The 22,664-nt window shown below is 41.2% G+C and overlaps 1 protein-coding gene across 1 annotated transcript in view; it reads right to left on the bottom strand.

Moving 5' to 3' along the window:
- The window catches only part of SRS2 (P-loop containing nucleoside triphosphate hydrolases superfamily protein), a 49,730-nt gene that overhangs the window by 4,998 nt on the left and 22,068 nt on the right, over window positions 1–22,664 (bottom strand). Inside the window, exons 18-26 of the mRNA XM_078581538.1 lie at window positions 18,751–18,828; window positions 13,040–13,246; window positions 12,919–12,957; window positions 11,504–11,575; window positions 11,346–11,432; window positions 11,185–11,241; window positions 9,941–10,128; window positions 9,558–9,651; window positions 588–638 (exon numbers count right to left, since the gene is read on the bottom strand). Of these exons, the coding sequence (XP_078437664.1) occupies window positions 588–638; window positions 9,558–9,651; window positions 9,941–10,128; window positions 11,185–11,241; window positions 11,346–11,432; window positions 11,504–11,575; window positions 12,919–12,957; window positions 13,040–13,246; window positions 18,751–18,828 (873 nt within the window). The remainder of the gene's footprint in view (window positions 1–587; window positions 639–9,557; window positions 9,652–9,940; window positions 10,129–11,184; window positions 11,242–11,345; window positions 11,433–11,503; window positions 11,576–12,918; window positions 12,958–13,039; window positions 13,247–18,750; window positions 18,829–22,664) is intronic.

The following is a 22,664-nucleotide window of genomic DNA, read 5'->3' as shown; positions in this document are numbered from 1 at the left end:
AACAGGAAGAATCTACTTACAATCCTAAAAGTAGGACAAGGCAGTTTAGGCTTAAAGGTTCTACTCGCATCTCTATACATATGAAACCGAGTTAGCAAAATAAGGGGAGATTCTCAAGTTGAAACATGAGACTAGAGTGCGCTGCTGATCTGTCGTGAGAGCATAATGCCGTTTTAGAGGCACGAGGTCCATCTGGGAGCTCTTATTGTACCATTCCTTCCATCACCTAGGTTTTGTTCTATATCCTTATTTGCTCTATATCCTTATTCTTCCTCTTTTTTTTGAATCATTCACTTCTTGATCTTAATTCCTCTCCCTTGGATCTTCCTATCTTCTTGTCGAGACTTGAACCAGAGTCTTTTTGACTCTACAATCATCCATCATCATTAACAAAAAGGAACCATTCATGAGGCAAGAACATTGATAATTTCTAACCTAGAAAGTACTCGAATATTTGAAAATAAGCAAACGTCTCACAGTACTTTACGACAAAACATAAAACTTGTGGTACATAAAGATATTATAAAGTACACTATTTCGGTGAATAAAAAAAGAAGATTAAATCAGGAATCTCAAGGAGAGTTGACCTTGTTTTTTGTTGTGTTACTTCTAAGACGCTCATCAATCACGAAACCAACCTGAAGTCCAAGATGGTTAATTAGAAACTATACTTTTCATATACATAGAATTGATTTTATGACTTCACTCAGTTATACGAATTACAGCATTAAAAAGAGGTGAAAAATATGACTCACAACTCAAAAGTAAAATAGTGATGAACTGTATCCAAACGGAAATTAGATGACTGCCACTAAAATAAGTGATATTAAGTTGAACATAAGGGTTACAAGTAAATTGTAGTAAGGCTCCCACCTTCTATTTTGAGGAGTAGGAATCCTTACTTTTACAACAAGTTTGACTTTAATGTTTTGTATTTGCCAACTACCAGGCCCGTGCGAGGTACCCACTGTCTTCCACTCTGGACACTCTCTCCTCACTTCTGCATCTCATAGAGATCTCCCATTGAGGGCTATCAGTTAGCAGGTTTCTTCATAATAAACCACAAGCACCGTGATAGGTGGTGTTTTTGACACTTCCCTTGCGCTCTCTTTTCTCTCGGTCAACAATTGAGAGAGAAAATGAGCCAGACAAAGAGGGGGAAGAAGAGAGACAAATGCACGGGATGGTTTGCCCAAAAGACCATATGTTTATTCCATAGGGAGATAATCTTTTTATAGATTACATAGTGGTTTTGGATATTAAATACCGACAACAAAATCACCTCATGAAGATAACATAGCACTAACGGGTATGTGCCACACGTCCAACCAAAGACACGAAAGACCACAGATACAAAAGAAGAAAGGGTCGTCCTGGACAACAAACATCCTGCTAGGATGACCGAAGGGTTGGGAGCTAGAATGGCGATTGGGAACAAACCTGGAGCACCGAGAAGACTGCACATGGGAAGGTCGGCCATGAAGGGAGATATATTTAAAAAACCCATCAGGTATAGATGGAAGTGGTGCTACGTGCTAGATAAGACAGGCACAAAGGTGCGGCTGGTAGCAGGGAAAGGAGGAATCTTGCATTGTGCGGAGTCGGAACAGAACAAGATGGGTAGGAAGAGGACAAAGTCGAAGCCTGCATTGACCAAGGTGAAGACCGAGAGAACAGCCCACTGTCGTTGAGGAAAACAAAGAGGAACAGAACAAGATGGCTAGGAAGGGGACAGACATATGGCATGAAGATAAAACAAGTTTAGCCCAGAGAGACGGACTGGAATTGCAAGAAACCCATTGACAAGATAACCACAGTGATGGCCGTCAATATGGTAGTACCTGGCATAGGGGCTCAATGATAGTCGGAAGAAGATATGGACTTCAAACCTCATATCCAAGTAATAGCAAATTGAGCAAAACTCCAGAGGGAACAGAGGCTGGAAGGGGCTGATATGGTCCAGCCATGAAATATATCTCATGTAATGTGCGAGACCTTCATGACAAGCAGAGAAGAAGGATAATGGTATTGGGAGATGCATACGCAGATGGGGAGCCAATGTCGTAGACCATGTTAGACCAATGCGAGGTGTGGAATTGGAGCATTCCTCACCGACAACATGTCTGTCAACGTGTTGGTAGGAAGATCTGATGGAGTGATGGTGGCCTGGAATGAGACCATTTTATCAAAAGAGTGTTGGAAAGGATTGTTCATAGCGGTGTCACAACTGAAGAGATGAAGGGACAACGTTCAGGTGGTGGTCATCTCAGTCTAGGGGTCAGTGATCCCAGTTCTTAGGACATCTCTTTGGGAGAGCTGGTAGAGATAGTTACTAAATTCCTAGGCTTTCTACTTCTGTTTGGGGCAACTTCAACATAGCATTGGAAGTGGAAGATAGACCTTAAGGCATAGGAGGATGGGACAGGGAAACCGAAGAATTTTGGGCACCCATTGCTGAGGCGTCTCTGATGCAAATGGGCTCGGTTAATTGTACATACACGTGGAGAAGCTTGGTGGCGCCTACAACAGTATCGCGGCTGGACTGCTTCCTATGCTCACCGTAGCTCATGGAGCGATTTCAACTAGCCGATGTGTGGTCGCTTCCTCAACCTCAATCAGATCACACTCCGAGAATTAGATTCAAAAGAGAGGATCCTGTGACCCACATACTTTAAAATCGATAGATCTTGGGACCAGGAGGAGACTTTCAAGGAGGAGATAACAACATGGTGGGCAGATGATCTGCAACATGGGTCGGCAACGGTAAATCTGTCCAACACACTTGGAGGTCTGCGCAACCAACTCAAAGACTTATGAAAACATATTCGGAATAAGCAAAATAGAAGGCGATCTGATACCTTAGCCCAAACCAAGATCTTGGATGACCTAGAGTATGTCAGAGTTCTATCACAGGAGCGAAAGAGATCAGCATAGACATGGAGAGACATGAGCAGAGGCAGATAATGTGGAGATGGATTGGCGGAAGAGGTCAAGACAATTGTGGCTGCAGGGTGATGCTTACATGAGATTCTTTCATCTTATGGCAAAAAGGAGGCGCACCAACCAGATACTGAGAGTGTACACAAGAAAAAGAGTATGTGGGTGACAAGCTGTTGGTAGAGCGTTGATCGATCATTTCATGAATTTCTCGCAGCGAGAGGCGAAACATAAATGGAGGTAGAGTGGACGAGGCGCAACTAGGCTGGGTGTAGTACAACAAGGAGAACTGCTCTGTCCCTACTCGGAGGCAGAGGTTTGAGCCATCATCAAAGGACTGAATGGAGAAGGACCCCAAGGTCGGATGGCCTCCCAATTTTCTTTTATAGTGTCTTTTGGAAGAAGGTCAAGACAGAGGTAATGGCCACACTAGAAGAGTTTTGCCAATGAAGTTATAGACCCAAAAGAATTAACTGTGCGTAATTGTTTCGAGGAATTTTTTCAAGTGCTTGTTTGTCGAAGCTCTATGCATCTATCAGCCTATTCGCTTCGAGGATGTCTCCTCACAGAAGGTGTTTTGAAACCCTTCACAGTGGGCCATGCATGACCCTTCACAGTGGGCTGGCACTATGGCTGCACAGGAACGAAGTCATCTTCCACAAACAAGAAGAATCGACAGACGTTGTTGTAAAAGCAGTGGCGTGTTTCACCTTCGCATGGACCCTTCACAAACGCATTGCAAGGGCACAGGGCAGCCTTGTAGGCCATAATGGTACTTATTAATCATATTTATATGTCACAAGTGGAGGCTCACCGATTTTGTGTGATTTCCCCTATCTTTGTTCAAAACAAACCTCCATCTCCAACCCCTACAACACCGAGTTGATGCAGAGACGACAATCAAATTGCATCATTAACACCTCAACACCAATACTCAAAAACAATGTTCGCATAAGTCCCATATACACTTTGTGGGGTATAGTTGTCGTGATACGATGGCAATAACTCAAGAGAGTTCCTAGATCAAGACGTATCGTGGAATTATATGTTGACCTCATATCATGAAAAGACAAACTCCTTAATCTTAAAAAATTAAGGATCTCTCGTCGAGTTAGCAACGAGACAGAGAGTCAGCGGAGAAATGCTAAACCTCAAATGAAAAATAAAAAGGATGGGTGAGCAATCCAATAGTGGGTGACTATAATAGTAAATGAGCCTATTCAATAGTTTCAGCTCAAACTCCAAAGAGAATAAGATGGCAGCATAAAAGTCCATTCACAATGCATTCAAAAGTGTTAGGCGGTATATAATTCCTAGCTTTACCACTTATTCTTCTTTATGTCCCCATAACTTTCATTATTTCTATATCCATTAAAATTACTCACTGTGCCGCTGATTCCGTCAGGACGTTACAATTATGTGTATAATCTTAATCATCGTTCAATAAAGCTAATGTCATGATTTTCGTACTTTTCTCTATGATGCTCGAGTTCACGCAGCTCAACTCTACTCTCATCCTAAAAAGAAGAATTTTACTTCAAAAAGTATCAGCAGTATTATAACTAGGATGCTCTTAATTGGATAGATAGTGAAGAAACTTAAATTTGAAAGAGGCTCAACCTCATAAGTGTGTTTTAGGGTTCATTACATTTGGAGGAGAGAGTCCGAAATGGGCCAGGGTTTATGAGCTATTACATAGAGATGGAAGAGAGAAAAGAAAGAAACCCATTCAACAATCCCCCTCAAGCTGGTGAGTGGATATTAAAAGAAGGAAAACACCCTTAATTCTATTGAACGGGATTGCCCTTTAAAATGCCATAGAGAGTGAGAGGGTGAGCCCCATGTCACTTAAATGAAATGGGCCACTTATATCATGTGGCCCATTAGTACATGAAGAAGAAATTATAAATAAATATAAAGAAAAATAAAGGAAAATAAGAGAAGAAAATAAAGGAAAATAAAAGACGGATAATAAAGGATTGTCCAACATCCCCCCCAAGTTGGGCGTGAATGTTGATCATGCCCAACTTGGAGACGGAGTCTTTGGAACTGGGGACCGAGAAGGCCGTTGGTGAAGATGTCAGCAACTTGCTCCAATGACCTCACAAACTGGAGTGCGATAACTCCTCCATCATTTTTTTCTTTAATGAAATGGCGATCAATCTCAATGTGCTTTGTCATATCATGCTGAAGTGGATTCTGGGCAATTGCAATGGCTGATTGATTAGCACAGCACAGTTTAATATTCCCTTGCGAGAATAATCTAAGGTCTTCCATGATGCCTTTGATCCAAAGTTCTTCACGTACACCATGTGCTAAGGCTCTGAACTCTGCCTCTGACGGCTGATGCAAGTTTGATAGAAACCCATTAAACGATCCCCCTCAAGCTGGTGAGTGGATATTATCCATTCCCAACTTGCCACACCTCTTGAAAGTGAGGGTCAGATAGGCCTTTGGTGAAGAAAACGGCTGGTTGACAACCCAATGGATGTACGGGGTGCAGAGTCATTTCAAGTCTTGCTTCTTTTTAACAAAGTGGCAATCAACTTCAACATGTTTAGTGTTGTCCTTTTGCACTGGATCATGGGCTATGCTGATAGTAGAGTTATTGTCACAAAACATTTGAGTAGGTTGATCACACGACCATTTCAGCTCTTAAAAAAATTGGTAAGCCATAATGCCTTGCACAGACCTTGAGCAAGGGCGCAAAACTTTGCTTGAGCACTGGATCGAGAAATGACGAATTGCTTCTTACCACACCATGTTATAAGATTCTCTCCAAGAAAAGTGCAGTACCCTGTTGTTGAGCGCTGATCAATATGTAAACCTGCATAATCAGCATCCATGTAAAAGTCTAAATGGAGGCCACCATTACACTTGAACTGAAGACCAAGTCCAATAGTACCCTAGAGATAGCGTAGTACAAAGTTGGCAGTGCACATATGACACATTTTCAGATTATACATAAATTGGCTCAACACACCTACTGCATAAGGGATTTCAGGGCGAGTGTAAGCGAGATATATTTATGTTGGCAACGAAAAATACCAGTAGCAGAATACACCACCTCAATGCCAAGGAAGTAATGAAGTAGGCCAAGATGTCTCATGTCAATTCACCAATAAGATATGAAGACAACTGAGCCCCCACATGTGAGTCATTTCCCGTAATTAGAGTGACATCCACGTACACAAGAAGAAGTGTGACACCCATTGCACGAAAGAAACGGGTATGATCACCATTAAACTTAGAATAACCAAATAATTTCATGGATTGAGTAAAGCTACAAAATCAAGCCTGAGGAAACTGCTTCAAGCTATGGAGGGCCTTCTTAAGATAGCAGACAAAAGGGGACACCAAAGGAGCTGCATAGCCCAGAGGTTAGGACATATAAGCCTATTCATGGAGATCACCATGGAGAAAGGCATTCTTCGCGTCAAATAGCAGAAGAGGCCAATCATGATAAACATCAAAAGCGATGAGCAGATGGAGAATTATCATCTTAGCAACAGGGGCAAACATCTCCAAAAAATCAACACCAACCTGTTGAGTTAACCATTAGCTACCAAGCACCTTAGAAGGTTCAAGAGTGCCACCAAACTGGTACTTGACGGCATAGACCCAATGACAACCGACCAAATATTTGCCCAAAGGCAAGAGAACAAGATCCCAAATCTGATTTTTGTCCAAGGCAGCACGTTCAGTTGCCATAGCATGATGCCACAAAAGAGAAGCCAATATCGCGCCCAGTCTTCAGAATGGTAATCAAATGAAGACTCATAAAAAACTCACAGTAAGAAGGGGAGAGACAATGCAAGGTGATTTGTAGGTACATGGCCAAGGGATAAGGTGATTTGTCGGTACATGACCGAGGGGCTTTACGGAGAGCAAAGAGAAGGTCATCACTAGAGGGAAGAGGGTTCGATGGTTCAGAGGTAGGTGCATGTGGCGAGATACAGAGGACCACTGAAGGACGGCTGCGCCAATCGTATGTGATCCCCTCAAATTTCTATAGAGGGCGAGTGGACAAAGGATCAGCATTGGTAGATGTAAGGAGGAAGGTATAAGGGGAACAAGGAAATCAAGGGACATGATAGGTGGACGAGGAGGGAAGAGGATGAGGAAGGGCCGATAAAGTAGAAGGGAGTGGACTTGTCAAAGGTGACAACTTTAATCACAACGAAATGTTAGGTAGACGGATGATAGCCCTTTAAGCATCGAGCTTATCTCGAGAAGGTTGGTGGTTGGCAACATAAAAAATGCGCCCAAAAAAGAGGGAATAATATTACTTTTCAAGGAAACCAAGGGATAAGCCCGATGTGGGACATCAAGCGGAGGAATGTGGGAAAGGACACGGATGGGAAGGCAGTTGATGAGATGGACTGTGGTGAGAGTAGCCTCACCCAAAAAATATTTGGACATAATCATGTTAAGAAGAAGAGAATTGATAGTACTGAAGATGTTACGAAACTTGCGGTCAGCAAGAGCATTCTGTTGAGTGTATGGACATGATGTTTCATGGACAATGCTATGAGAGGTGAAGGACAGAATGGTGGAATTGACATAATCACGGGTCGTGTGTCATAGAGGAGAGAGTAGCTCTAATAGCAGGGACTGAAGGAGAGCGATGATGGATGTAGAGACCACCTCTATTCTCAGCCAGTGTTATCATCTGCCCAACACCTTATCACAATAGAAGCATGTATTAAAGTGTGAAGGATAAATCTCGAACCAGGTCTCGAACAAGATGACAAAGTGAAAGGAGGCTTACGATAAGACATGGAACATGAAGGACATGGCTGAGAGTAAGATGGGAGGAGAATTGGACCCACCCCGCGCCGGCAACTGTGAGGAGTTCATTGGACGCAGAACTAACCTTATGAGAACTAGCAAAGTGGGTGCAGTTGTGGAAACATGAGGATTCAAGGGTCATATAAGCTATGTTGCCTGAGTCAACGATCCTTAGCATCCATGAAAACAAAGGAGAGGGAGACACAAAATTTTTAGCTCTATGAACCAGTGAAGTAAAGCCCAGCGAAGTGGCAAAGTTGGTCGATGCACCAGCGACTGCTAGTTTGAGTACCCCCGGGAGAAGACAAAAGAGCATAGGAGGAGAGACCATGCCGGTGCTGATGTGTCCAAGAGAGAGCTAAGAGACGCCATAGCGGTCACCTAGTGGCTTTGGTGAACATTCTTCCATTGCAGCTTGCAGCAAGTCTCCTTGGAATCACCACATTTCTTGTAATAGTTGCAGAAAAGAGAAGGATCTCCGTAAGTCCCTTCACCTGGTGGAGTCGACTTCAAGACTAAGGGAGCGAAGTGAGGGTGCGTCACTGCAGGAGAGAGCATATGAAATGGCCCTTCCCAGACAGGTGGAGGACGTGAGTTCCCCAGCTGTTGGAGAGCCATCCCAGAGGCTGGTTCAAGTAGAATATGCTAAGATGTGACTCCTCAGTTTGAACAATTTGAAGGGCCTCTTTATAGGTCACAACGTATTCTTGATGGTTAAGCTCAGGATTCAATCCCATGAGGAATTTGAACATCCAGAGTCGCATGACGTACCCATGGTCAACAAAGTGGGGTTCTGGCGGCATTTAGTGATCCAACTCAGCCCACAGAGAAGTCGATTTGATGTTATACTCCCGAACAGATTGGAGACCTTGGACAAAATTTGTGGAAGGAGTCACTCTTTGAACGAGATTCTTGAGCAGTGTCCCATATCTCTTTGGCAAATTTGAGAGATCAGAATTCAGCACAAAAAGATTAAAGGATATTGTTACAAAACAATCGGTGAACACCACCCTCGACATCCAACCAATGATCATAATGGGATGCAGTGGGAAGCGACGTCTCTTCTACAGGATGCTTCATAAGCTTTTGTTTCAAGGACAGATGTTCATGAACATACTGCCACCACTGAAGAAGATTCAATCCTGTAAAAAAAAAGTCAGCATGAATGCGAGGTAGTGTCAATGACTCAATTATGGTGTTGAGAGAAAAGGCGGCACCAGCGGCAGATTGGCAGTGATTGTAGTGGATTTTTCAGCAGCCATGACAGCAGAGCGATTATGACGGACAGCTGAGCCAATGTGAGCGCCGACAGGAGGAGATAGAGTCCAAAGTGGGCTCATCTAAATGGTCTATTACATAGAGATAGAAGAGAGAAAAGAAAGAAACCCATTCAACAGATGTTTTTTTTAAAATATAAAAGGGGTGAACACCCGATGAATCAGTGAACTCCCCATCAGGACCTTACAGTCGCTTCACCATCAATCCAATCATATTCAAATCCTCCCCTCTCAGCCAGTTGCCCGCTGGAGCCATGTCGCCTTTTAACCCTCCAATTTGTGTATGGCTCCATCTGTAGAAGCTATTCTTCCCTTGAAATACACCTCTTTTGATGCAACCAGATAGCCCACAACACTGCCAATGCTTGGCCACCTTCATTTCCTCTACCTCCGCAATTTTGGACTGTGTCCCATTCAAAAGATAGATGCAAAGAGAATGCAGAATGTGTCAAGTATGAATGGGATTTACAGCGGCCAAAGGAGAAATCATAAAAAACTTGCTACGATCATTCTTGATGAAGGAAAAACTGATGAAAGAAATGGCAAAAGCACCTTATTAAGCAAGCGTTTGGCTATTTGAAATGCTGATTTTCTTGCCCATTGATGAAATAACTGGGAAACAGCTGATCGCTCCTCCACATTAAATCTGAAAAAAATAAGGTCATCAAAAATGCGACGAAGATACTTATTCAAAACTTACTGAATATCAGGTATAGACAATGGAATAATTCTTTGAAACAAAGTTCATGTGCTCATTGGTGGAGATCAGATAGGATACGTGACAGTATATCGACATAAAACACTGAGGGAAATTATATCATAATGGATGAAAAAGATAATATGGGTATAAACTTGCCTACAATTAAGTTTTGAGTTGCAGGCATATGCCCCGGAAGAATTTGAAACAAAGACCAAATTGATAAAGTCGTCAATACCTTTTCAGAAAATTATTTTTAAAGCATACATCAGTATTTTCCACATCGTTGATAAAATCCGCAGGACATGAAAAGGAGATTGAAAGATCGCTGGCCACATCCTTAGATGCCTCTGATCCTGAACCTGCAGAAGCTGTGAGACTGCGTTCTACTGACAATTGAGGTAAACTCCCCCTGCAATCCATTTCCTATAAGCAAAAATAACACAGCAAAATTTCAAAAAAATATAGTAAAACTGCTAGAAATGACCCAGAAAGATCAAGAAGAATATAAACAAATGAAACAGACTCCATAATTGATTATTGCTGTCTTTTCACGGGGAGGGTGACCTTTCCATCGTGTAAGGTCATTTTCTATAACTTCCAATTATTTCTGTTTCCACATTCAACTAACACAACTCTATTCTGCTCTAAGAGTGAATAGGAGCTTTCCCCTCAGCCCAACCCTGGTAAAATCTTCTCACACCAATCTATCCTACCAACAAATCTCAAGCATGGCATTCTCAAAGAATCTCTAGAAAACCCATAACCATATTTAAGGAAAATCGCGAAGGTCACAGAGGCCCTAATAAATTGATATAGTCGAAGATATCAATAGATCAAATCTGAATATGTTCTCGACAAATGCCTCTCTAATAGGAATGAGTTTTTCGAACGATGATATAAGGAGAAATATTGGGCCCCCGCTAGCTAAGATAGATAGATATTCCCGGTGCGCATATTCTCTATTTAGAATCTCTTCCCGACCAGGCCAGCGGGTTGGGATGGGAATCAGGACGGTCCTCCTTCCTCTGGAGATGCTCCTTCCAGATCTTCCGGATTCTTCAGCAAGGCTCCCTCCAATCAGCAGTTGTTGGCTCCCTCTCCCAGTTCCTCGGGTGTCTCCTCTACGATGAGCTCCTCCCTCCAGTCGCCGTCGAGATCTGCCCCCTCAGCTACTTCTGCCTTCCGACTAACCGTCGACTGACTTCAAGAAATGACTAAAAAAGGATACCTCGTCTGGGATAGCTGCCCTTATTTATAGGGATTTGCGCTTCCCACCTTATTGAGTCCGCACTCAGGACAATGCGTATGGTCATTAGGGCGTTGACCAGCCCTATGCCTGTTCCTCCTCTTGTATTTCTTGGCATAAAACTTATCATAAATCAAGAAATTTTTTTGTTTCTTTCCACTCAAACAATGCTGCAAAAATACTCGAAAAAATCACACAATAATGAAATTCAATGGAACAATTACAACACAAACCTGGCCCTCAAGGAGGTGAGCAGGTATTTCTCTCAGAAATCTTGACGGCTCAAGCAGCTACACCCACAACAGTTAGCAACTTAGCGAGCAGAATAAAGAAATAAAACGATAAATAAATGTTTTTCAAAAAAAAAGATAAATAAATAGTTAAATGTAGATACCATCTGATTTGAATCCATAAGGATATGAAGAATGAACAACCTCTTACGAGCACGAGTCATTGCAACGTACATAAGCCTGCGCTCTTCCTGTAGAATATCCGTAAACAATCAAGGAAAACCTGATCGAACGAAAAATATATGAAAATAAGGAATCTCACCTCAAGACTTGTTCCACATTCTTCATTGGAGCAGCTTAATTCATTTAACAGAGGAATTTCTGAATCATTAACCTAGAAAAGGAGTCAAGTTGGGATCATTTAAACCATTAAAATAACATCCTAATATTTCTATGAATGTTGGTATGTAGAAAATTATACCAACACTAAAATCCTTTAATGAATTCAAAATACTGTCTTCTTAAACTGTATAAGTATATAGAGAACCTTTTTCCATGCACGAAGAAAATACACTATTTTTTCATTAAAAAAATCAAGGGAATCTGATCGATGTATTCAGGTATGTTTTTTTAAAACAAAATTAAGGTGCTCGACAAAATGGTAACCACCCGAGAAGAACACGTATTGAACCCTGTTGCCCTACTCATGTATGATCAACCTCTTCCACTCTGTTCACACCGGGGGAACCATGCCCTCAATAGACCCTCGGTCTCATGGGCGAGGCTGTCTATTGAAGCTTTCCTCCACCTGAAGATCATTTTGTTTCCGTGTAACTATATTCCCCAAAGCACTGTCAGCGCTCGACCCCCTTCTCTTTGTCTGGGATCAGCTCTCTGCATGGAAACCCAGAAGGCCTCAACTAATGTCGCATACACGCCCAAATTGTCCGTTCGAAAGGACACTCGAAAAATAGGTGGTTACAGTCCTCGTCACCTTGTGTACACAAAGGACATGTGGCCGATGTATTTGGGCACATCCTCTCGCGGAAAGCTCGGGTCACCAGTCTCTTGTGGCTCAAGAGCCACCCGAAAATCTTTAAATTTAGTGGGAAATGTAGATGCCAGATTGCTCGACGCGCCTTAGTAGTTGTTTGGTCCCCTCATTTTCCTGGCGGATCCCCAGACTTTTTGAACTGAAAAGGGAGTGCTATTCCAAACCCAGCAATCTTTTTCTCCAGGTCATGCACAAATCTGCTTCAAAGCTTGTTGCATGCTCGAGAATTCCACTATTCTTTGGTCTGAAAAGGCACTGTCAACCCGTGGGTTCCATGTGTTGTCCCAACATTCTCCCACTGTGACCTAAGGACATCGGGCAAGCGCAAATCACGCAAGGAATGCTTCCCGCAAAGGGCCACTTGATGACCAGTTATCTGCCCATAACTGAAATAGAGAACCGTCTCTTAGTTGAGCTGAGTAGAACTCACGGACTTGGGGGAAAAACGTTGGGACAAGACATGCCTGTTGATAAATGACCAAAATACCCCTAGATATGGTGAGGGTCAACAAAAAGCGATGGGGGTTGTGGGTGAGGGTGGGCGGGACAACAAAAAATGGACAAGAAGATTACTGTCTTCCTCCGTATTGCAAAATACTGACGAAAAATAAAAACATTTTCCAACACCACAGGGAAAGATAAGAACACAACGAGGATATCATTCATCAGAAACAAAATCATACCTTCACAATAAAAACTGTATCCCATTCTAAACCTTTTGACTGCAAAAGAATAATAAATGTAAAGATCATATTAAGGCAGAAAAAATAGAATTCGTAAATAATATGGAGACAGATTCGGTACCTGATGAATTGTAGTCAGTGTAACCGAATTCTCGTTTTCCCGCCTCAAGGCTCTAAATTGCTCTGTTTCTCTAAGAGAAATATAATCAAGAAAGGCACTTAGATTACCTTGGCATCCCTTGCATTCAGCCGCATCTTTGATACATTCGTTGGGTGTAGAGACTGAAGAAAGAAATTCAGCCACATCATCCAGTAGGTACTGAAGAACCTGAAAATCATAGAATTTATAGCAACACATTCAAATTTGCCATTCACACTTTTGAAGGGTTGGATTAATTTCCAAACTAATAATGGTCATTAAATAAAGTGTCATGATTTCAAAAGTTATCTCTAACAATACTGCACTCAATTTTAACAGAGTACAAAAAACTTTGATTTTATGAAAAGTACATCAACAAAATGTACAAAAGAAAAATAAAGACCATCAAACCAGATTGCAATCCAAAAATAAGTATTTATGTGAAATGGTCCCCATCCTTTCTAAGGTTAGTTTCATAATGTTAGCCAACTTAGGATACTACGGTCATTTTGCCTTTACATTTCAGAAATGGAGATACCAAACCACAGCTCACAGGTAAACGAAAACAGATATTTTCTCTAATCACTAAATCTGCCTTTTCTGTATGCTGTATATACACGACTACTAATATGGTCTACATATTAGTGAGCTTATTATAACAGGCCTCACATAAGAAAATAAAAGGATAATGGGACCCAGTTTTGGACCTAAGATGAAAAAAGAAGTAAAAGTAGAATTCCATTGCAGCAAACATCCCCTTGGGCTATTAGGTTGAGGGTTCTAGCAGCCATCTGGGACACGTGCTACTGGAACGGGCTTCCTGGTAAGCCTTTTGTAAGTAAATCTGCTACTTGCTGAGAGGTGGGCAAATATTGAAGTTGAATAATCTATTGATTTACGTTCTCCCATATGATATGCCCATAGATTTCAATGTGCTTTGTTCAACTATGTTATACCAGTTCATGGGCTCTATCAATCTCTGACTGGGTCATTGTATAACTTAATTTGAAGATTTCTCCATACTCTGAAATCATATAAAATAATTTTTAGCCATACACTGTCACATATTCTCTTCTTTTAGTGCTCTATACTTGACCTCTATACTTGGTATTAGTCATTTCCGCCAAGAAACGAATAATACCCTGAGGTTGATCTGAACTGTATAGATCTCTAAATTCATTCCACCATGTATCTTAAACAGTAACCTGTGTGCCCTGCCATACCCATCACTAATGATGGTACTCTGTATGCTGCCTGCAAATGTCCTCAGGGGCTATGCCTAAGCTAGCTGAAAAGTCCAACATAATACAGTACACAAACTTGTATAAATCAAATCAATTCATTTCCAAATTAGCTGTTGGTCCATCACCCTATTCACAAGAGATGATTCTTCACTCAAACCCAATGTAGTATTAGGTTCAATGAGAATTGCAGATGGCTTGCACCCATTCATCCTAGTCTATTCCAGCAAATCAAGAAAGATTAATTTTCTCAAAGAGATAAAGAAGACATCTTTTGATTAAGCAACTTCTATACCTAAAAAAAAATTTAGCTATCCCAGAGACTTAACCTCAAATAGCGCTGATAGATGCATACCCAATGTAGTTCCTCCTGCGTCCCTTGGATCTCTCTCTCGAAGCTTTTCCAGGCGTGCTTGGTTAGGGCATCAAAGAGCAAGAAGAAGAACAAGAAAGACTTGGAGGAAGAGGCAGAGAAAATGCCTTTACTTTATATGATAGGGGAGAGACCCCTTTTATAGAGATACATATTGGGTTCGGATCTTTAAAACCGGACCCATTTACAACGGTCAAAAATAAGAGACGTTACAGGGGCATTTGTCAAACTAATCCTCGAAGAGGGTTGCATATGAAAAAATAAGGAAATAAAAGAGCTGGGAAGAGAAATAGCTCCCCCCTCAAGCTTTCAAAATCTAACACTCAAAGACTTATGTTTCTTTATCATCATCATGTCTACATAATAACATCTACATATACGAGAGAAACTGTCTGGTGTCCAGATGGAAAATGCTTCAGAAATATGGTATCATCACTTTAACTCTATGTAGATTCCATGCTCTTCAGGGCTCAAATAAAACTTTCTGAACCACACCCAACAATATTGTTTGACCATACAGGGCCTTGTGTATTTTTTGAAACTTTAGAACCAGATATCTGAGAATAAAAACCCGGAAAAAGCTGCTTATAAATTTCTTCATCTGAATCACCATGTAAATGAATAGTTCAATGAATATATGCACTCTATTTAATTTTTTTACAGGGTCAAAGGTCTCAACATCATCAATTCAATAGTGCCTAAAAATAGCATTTTCTACGAGATAGGCATTCTACCTTTCAATAGATCCATCAGATCTATATTTTATTGCATATACCCAACAACATCAAATTAGGGCAGTTTTGTCTTTTGACGCACTCAGTTTACTAACATGTTTCGTGCTCTGCATGTATTCCTGTATAAATAATGCAGCCCCCCTTTCGAAGGAAAAGGGAGGAAGTAATCGAAGTTGGTTGTTCTGTATCTCCTTTGCCAATGTTATTCCCACTGCTTACCTCCCTCCGCTGATGATCATTCCAGCACTATCCCTCTCCCTTTGAGTTCCTGGAAAAAGATCTTACTGCCTGCATCCTATATTTTCTGATAAGAATGCCCAGGTTCTTATCAAAGGTATCAGAGACAGTTTGATCCTTTGTCACCACTGCTACTGCCATAATAGATCGACATGGGCTGCGATGACAGCATCCCTCCGTGCTACCTTGGACAAGCTCATTGTGCAAAAATACTCATGGACCAAAATGACAGCATTCTTATCATGCTACAGTGGAAAAGCTCATGGTGCAAAAATCACTTTTGGGATGAGACAGTGGCATTCCACCACACTACTATGCACAAAGCTCATTGTGAGGACGGATCGCTGAATGGACCGAGAAGATAACACTCTTCCATGCAACTTTGGAGAGACTTATTGTGCAGAACTTCAATCGTCAAGGCAGGAGCCATCATTGCACATTCGTAATGTTGTCATCATTCCACTGGCACCACTTCAACCATACCCCTACATCGTTAAAAGCTTGAGGACAAGCAAGTCATGGAAGGAGGGAGCACTGATGCGATCTCAATTGTATTTAGGGCAGTTTCATCATCTTACCGGTTAGTAGAATTTGTGTCAACTTTAAACTATGTTTGTATTCTTCTTCAAATAGGGCAGTTTCCCTTTAGACGGGAAAGTAAGAAGCAAATGGAGAATGTTGGTTCTTACATCCCTTTCGCTGGTGATGTTCTTCCTGCCGCCTACCTCCCTCCCCCGATGGTCTTTCCAGTTTGCTGCCTCTACTTCTGAGTTCTTGGTTTCAATCTTACTACCTGGTCTCCTCTATCCAATCTTTTCCAATAAGAACGTCCAGGTTCTTAGCAGTGGGTAAATACACTAGTTCCTACATTCAATAAGTTAACCTGAATTATCAGCCTCATCTAGTCAGTCAATTTATGATCCTTCAAGCTGGGGGGTAGTCTCAAAATCTTTTGGCACAACATCATCAATTACAGCTTCATTTTGCTCTCCATTCACTGACTGCTGCCTGGTCTCCAGCAATACTATCAGCTTTGTAGGTTCAGATGTACTATCCGTAATCATAACCTCAAACATATCAAGGGAATTATCAACGTGAGGAGGTATTTGGGATCTGTACTCTAACTCATCTTGATAAAACATTGCCAACAAATCCGAGGGTACATGGTGCCCTGTCAGACCAAAGGGTAGGGTGCTTCATGGGCATGCAACAAGCCTTGAATCACTGTCAGCCAAGACCTGGGAAGTAAGATTGATGGCTTTGGACCAGCGCTTCCATTTCAGTTTGGAAGGCCTATGCTAGTATCCATCAGGGAAATGAGGACCAACCAACTACCCAGGCATGTCGGACCATTTGATGCCTAAAGGTTCTGCTAAACATTAAGATTTTTGGATGGCTCTTACTGCACAAAAGACTGACGACCCACGTCTTCCGCAAGAGGATGTATCCAGATACATTGGCCGCATGCACTTTATGCACAAGAAGCAGGAAAGACTGCAAACATTTATTCTTCGAAACCCCTTCGCCCCCTTGATTTGGGCCACCCGAGCGCAGCTGGCAGTGAATGCGACATTGGAGGTCTTCTGGGAGTTCATACGAAGAAGCGGCCATAGGAAGAGGGGAGAGGGGGGCCAAGCGATGACAGTGCTCTGGGCAATATTACTACACCATAATGAAGCAGTATTTAGGAAGCGCAAGATTTCTACAAACAAGAGCGCCCACGAGGTCGAGGGCCTCATGGCGTCATTGTTCCCTTGAGGTGTAAACAGAAAGGAAAGGGGTTCACCAAGTATGAGTAGAGCTTTAGGGCTCTTCATGTGTAACATTGGGTGGTTACCGCTTTGTTGGGTGACCGCCTTAAATCATCTTTCAAAAAAAAATGACATTACATCATGTCAGCAAATATTAAGATTTTTTTCTCAACTTAGGGTTAGAACAATTATATCTTGTGAGCTCTCCTTGACCTAACCCTAGGTTGAGGAGGAAAGAGAGAAGAGACAGAACAAGAAAACAATATTCTATTCCAACCAAACAAAAGTCTCCCCATGTACCCTAATAAAGTGGGCACACGAACAGGTTACACATATTGGACTTATGGGCCTGTAATAGGCCCATTACAGAGAAAGTAAAGTTAAAAGACAGGACTCTCTGGTTAACATGTCCCTTCTTTCCTTGTGAATAACCTACAAGCAAAATTTTAGTTGTACTGGGACTGAACTTTTCCTTTGAACTTTGAACATCCGCACACTCTAAGTTTCAGCTGGGTCCTCAGATTAATTAGAGGAAACAATTTTGAGATTGTGCACACTCGGCTTTCTCAGTTCAATGTACTTGATGGAAGCCGATTAATCAGATGGACTGTGGTCAGTACAGATTCTCCCTTAAGGTAGTTGGGCACATTCTGCTGATGAAGAAGAGGCCTTGCAGTATTGACCACATGATATATTTTCCTCTCAACAACTCAATTTTGTTGTGGAGTTTATACAAATGATGATTCTCACATTATAACAGGCCTCAGGAATTATGATACCTAAATCCTGATTAAATAAATCCTTTACCTTTTGAGACCAAAAAAATTTACAAACACATTGAATTGGTTCTTTACTCTGCCATAAAATTTGTGTATTACTTTTGTCCCCTCAGAGTTATACTTGAGAAAGTGTCGCTAAGTTATTCTTCTCCAATCATCCAAACGGATGGGAAACCATCTTGTGCCTGTAAGTCATGTCACCCCATACATCCCCATTGCAAAAGAGAATCATGTTCGACACCTCTCCCCATTTCCACAATATGAAGCCCTCGTGTGCTTTGCACATTCACATGACTCAACCAGTTCTGAAAATAGGATTTGTAATCATTTGGATGAATGATTTCTTACCATCTCTATTTCTTAGAATGATGGATATATTGACCAGACCATGGAGAACACTATAAAATGTTCTTCAGATCATTAACCGTGTACTTGACCAAGTACTCTCCTATAAAGATTGAAAATAAACGAAATCAAAATAACCTGAGAAGCTTGACCTGTCTCAATATACAAATAAAGAAAAACAAAATTTCAGACAATTTGAAACAAAAAAGAGTCAACCTATCAGAAAACCTCACCGATCTTAGGTCGTGGTCTTCATTCAGATATTTTCCAGCCTCCACATCAATGACTGCACGCTTCTCTAAAAGGTAACGCTAGAAAAGAAGACCACTAAAAAAAATTAAAAAGTGTTGAGAATTATGTGTTACAAGCCCAGAGAAATAAGCCCAAGCCCACACAAAAAGGCCCAAATCGAAATGCTATCTTATCGGGCCAACTAGGAGACAGTGGGGCCTACCGCAAAACCTAACGGCTAGTTAAAACTAGCCGTTAACTAGCCGTTGGGTGACTGCCCAAACGGCTCCTATAAATACTGATGAAAATACTCTCTTATGTATCTTTTTGAATGAAATAAATTTTTTCTTCTTTTCTCAATCTGCACTTCAACGATCCTCAGAATCTTGTCATGGTATCAGAGCCAACCAAGTGATTTCTGAAGATTTTCTGCATCAAGGTCATCCCACGGGAGGACTGATTTCATTCTAAAGGTTAGCCATTTTTTCTTACAGATCATCTACAAAAGTCATGGCAGATAACATGGCCAAGATTTCGTCTGAAGAAGTAATGCCATCATCAGGGAATCAGATGATTCTTACTGATAGATGGATTACCACACTTCCAGTTATGGCAAAATGCAATATTTTCAATGGCAGAAACCTATTATTGTGGGAGAGGACAATTCAAGCTGCTTTAAAGCCCAGGAAGCTGGTACATCATCTTATTGAGGTGTGTCCACCTGATACTCATCCGAATTATCCAAGATGGTTAGTCGAAGAGGAGTATGTGTTTGGGTGGATGTTGGATTCAATTGCTGCACAACAGTTGGTTCAATATTCATCACATGGAACTGCAAAAACATTATGGGAAGCTGTTCATCGGAGTCATTCAAAAAGGAATGACAAGGCCAAAATTATTGACCTCGTCATATAATCCTATACACTTAAACAAGGAGATATGAATGTCCTGACTTACTCAAACAAGCTAAGGGATATCCACAATGAACTAGATCATTGTAGGCCACCCTCTACTGATCCAGTAGCAAGGGCACATGAGGCAACAAATAGATTGTGTCAGTTTTTGCAAGGACTTCGGCCAGAATTTGAGACAGTCAGGAGTCAACTCTACAATAGAGAGGATGAGCCTACGTTTGATGAAGCTGTGTCCAAAGTCACGCAGGAGGAAAGCAGACTCAACTCAGCTAGAGGAGCCATTGAAAGCACAGCACATGTAGCAAGAACTCAGAACCAACCAAAGGGTGATTTAGAAAGACCAAACAGAGAAGACCTTGTGTGCAACTACTGTAAGAAGAAGGGGCACATCAAGGACAAGTGCTGGAAACTTCATGGCAAACCACCTCATATTGCTCGAGCTCATATGATGATGCAACAGGGTGAAGCTGGAGAAAGCCAGAAATCTCTTGGCAATCTTCCTTCAGTCCAAGACTTCAAAAAGATGATGCAAGAACTGCAAAGTATAAAGTCTTTCATTAACTCTGGAACAGTCATTGGATCCACGTCACTAGCTAACTCTAGTAAGGAAGATCTAAACCATTCTCTTACTTTACTCACTAAAAATCCAACAAGTGCATGGATTCTAGATTCAGGAGCAACAGACCATATGTCATCTAGAAAGGATTTCTTTATGACATATGAGACAGTTCATCCTGATAAGTATGTACAAACGGCTGATGGTACATTACTACTTGTAATTGGCATCGGAAGTCTGCACATTCAACACATTGGTGAGTTAAAATATGTGTTGCATGTACCGAAACTATCTATAAATTTAGTATCTGTGCAGAAACTAGCAAAATAAAAAGAGTATAATATCTTATTTGATAATCTGGACGTTTATTTATGTCATAAGGAGCTCGGGTGGAGGATTGGACTAGCTAGGGTTCATCAAGGGCTCTACTACCTTCCCATGGAACACCCAGGAGATACACCCAAGGTGGCAGCAGTGAGGTTATCTCCAGAGGAAACAGCTATAGAGACTCATCAAAGAATGGGTCATCCACCCTACCATCTTCTTAAATATTTGTATCCAAATTTGTTTAAGGACATTGTTGTTGAAAATTTGGTTTGTGAAGCATGCCAATTAGGAAAATTTAAGAGAGGCACATACCCATTGAGTCATACACGAATGTTAAAGCCTTTCCAGATCATTCACTATGATGTCTGGGGGCTATCTCCCCAAACAGACATACTAGGATACAGGTATTTCCTAGTATGTACGGACGATTATAGTAGATATAGTTGGGTTTTTCTATTAAAACACAAGTATGAGGTTACCAAAAATTTAAAGGGATTGTGTAACCTCATAAAAAGACAGTTTGGTGATCAAGTTCAAGGATTAAGAACAGATAATGCAAAAGATTTTCTTAATGCTGAGCTAACTGAATTCTTTATGTCTGAAGGAATAAGACATGAAACATCATGTCCATATACCCCACAACAGAATGGTGTGGCTGGACGAAAAATATGAGATATTGTGGTTAAAGGAAGAACACTCTTAATCCAAGGGAATGTCCCTACAAATTTATGGGGTTTTGCTGCTATGACATCAGCACATCTTATCAATAGACTTCCCTCAAGCACTCTAGCATTCAAAACACACTTGACTTGCTAGAGGCATATTACCCAAATGTGAGATTAAAGACAGGGTTACCTCCAAAGATATTTGGTTGTGTTGGTTATGTATACAATCACAGACACAAACAGAATAAATGGTCTACAAAGGGGTTGAAATGTGTATTTGTGGGATATTCTATTACACAAAAAGGATATAAATTCTACCACCCTATCACTCGAAAATATATAGTCACCAAGGATGTGATCTTTGACGAAAAATCTTTTTATTACAAGCCAAGAGGTGTTGAGTCACACCTAGATACTACCTCTATACTTAATAGTAAGACTGGAAATCTTGAAATACAATCTGAACCTCCTCCTGAATTAGTCCAATTGTTAGACAGGTATCCAGTATTTGACAATGAAGTCAGAACAAGTATCAGGGATAATTCCCTGATAACTGATCAAGAGTGCAGCTTAACAGAACCTAGGATAGAGAATGTAGCTGAACAAACTTCCACATCATCCCAACTTACTCCATACACAAAATACTACCAAAGAAAGAAAAAGGATTGCCTACCTGAAGACTTGGATTTGGGTGAAGGGGGAGACTCATACAATGAAGGGGTAGAGGTACCCACTGAAGGGGGAGTAACCTCTGAAGACGCAAGTGGTCATTGGCCAATTGCTCTGAGAAAGGGAACTCGAAAGTGTGTGAAATACCCTATGGCAAACTGTCTAAACTATGAGAAAGTATCACCCAAATACCAGGTATTTCTAACTAAAATCCAAGACATTACTATTCCTAAGTCCACAAAAGAAGCAATGAACACTACTAGTTGGCAAGAAGCAATGGATGAAGATATGAGAGCTCTAGTCCAAAATAAAACCTGGGAAATTGTGGATCGACCAAAAGATAAGAAATCTGTGGATTGTAGATGGGTTTATACAATGAAGTGTAACTCGGATGGAAATTTAGATAGGTACTCAGACATATGGAATTGACTACCAGGAAACATTTGCCCCAGTTGCCAAGATGAATACCATTAGAATTCTTATATCTTTGGCAGTTAACCTAGATTGGCCACTAAACCAATATGACATTAAAAATGCTTTCTTACATGGAGACCTGAAGGAGGAAATTTACATGAATATTCCTCCAGGATATGAGAATCAACAAAACAAAGGAAAACTATGTAGACTAAAAAAGGCTTTATATGGTTTGTGATAGGATTCCCAGCCCACGTGGGGGGCATTATCGTCATTTTAATATGTTGCCCTTCTTTCTATGTTGCCTTTAAACAGCACAGCCCTCCTCCAAGGAGGGCAGACTGGCATTTGGTTATGAAGTGTATTGGTTT

Source organism: Wolffia australiana, chromosome 10 (assembly GCF_029677425.1).
Source record: "Wolffia australiana isolate 7733 chromosome 10, ASM2967742v1".
In the NCBI taxonomy this organism is placed as follows: domain Eukaryota; kingdom Viridiplantae; phylum Streptophyta; class Magnoliopsida; order Alismatales; family Araceae; genus Wolffia; species Wolffia australiana.
The sequence above is the reverse complement of the archived record's forward strand: the minus strand, read 5'-3'. Positions and strand labels throughout refer to the sequence as shown.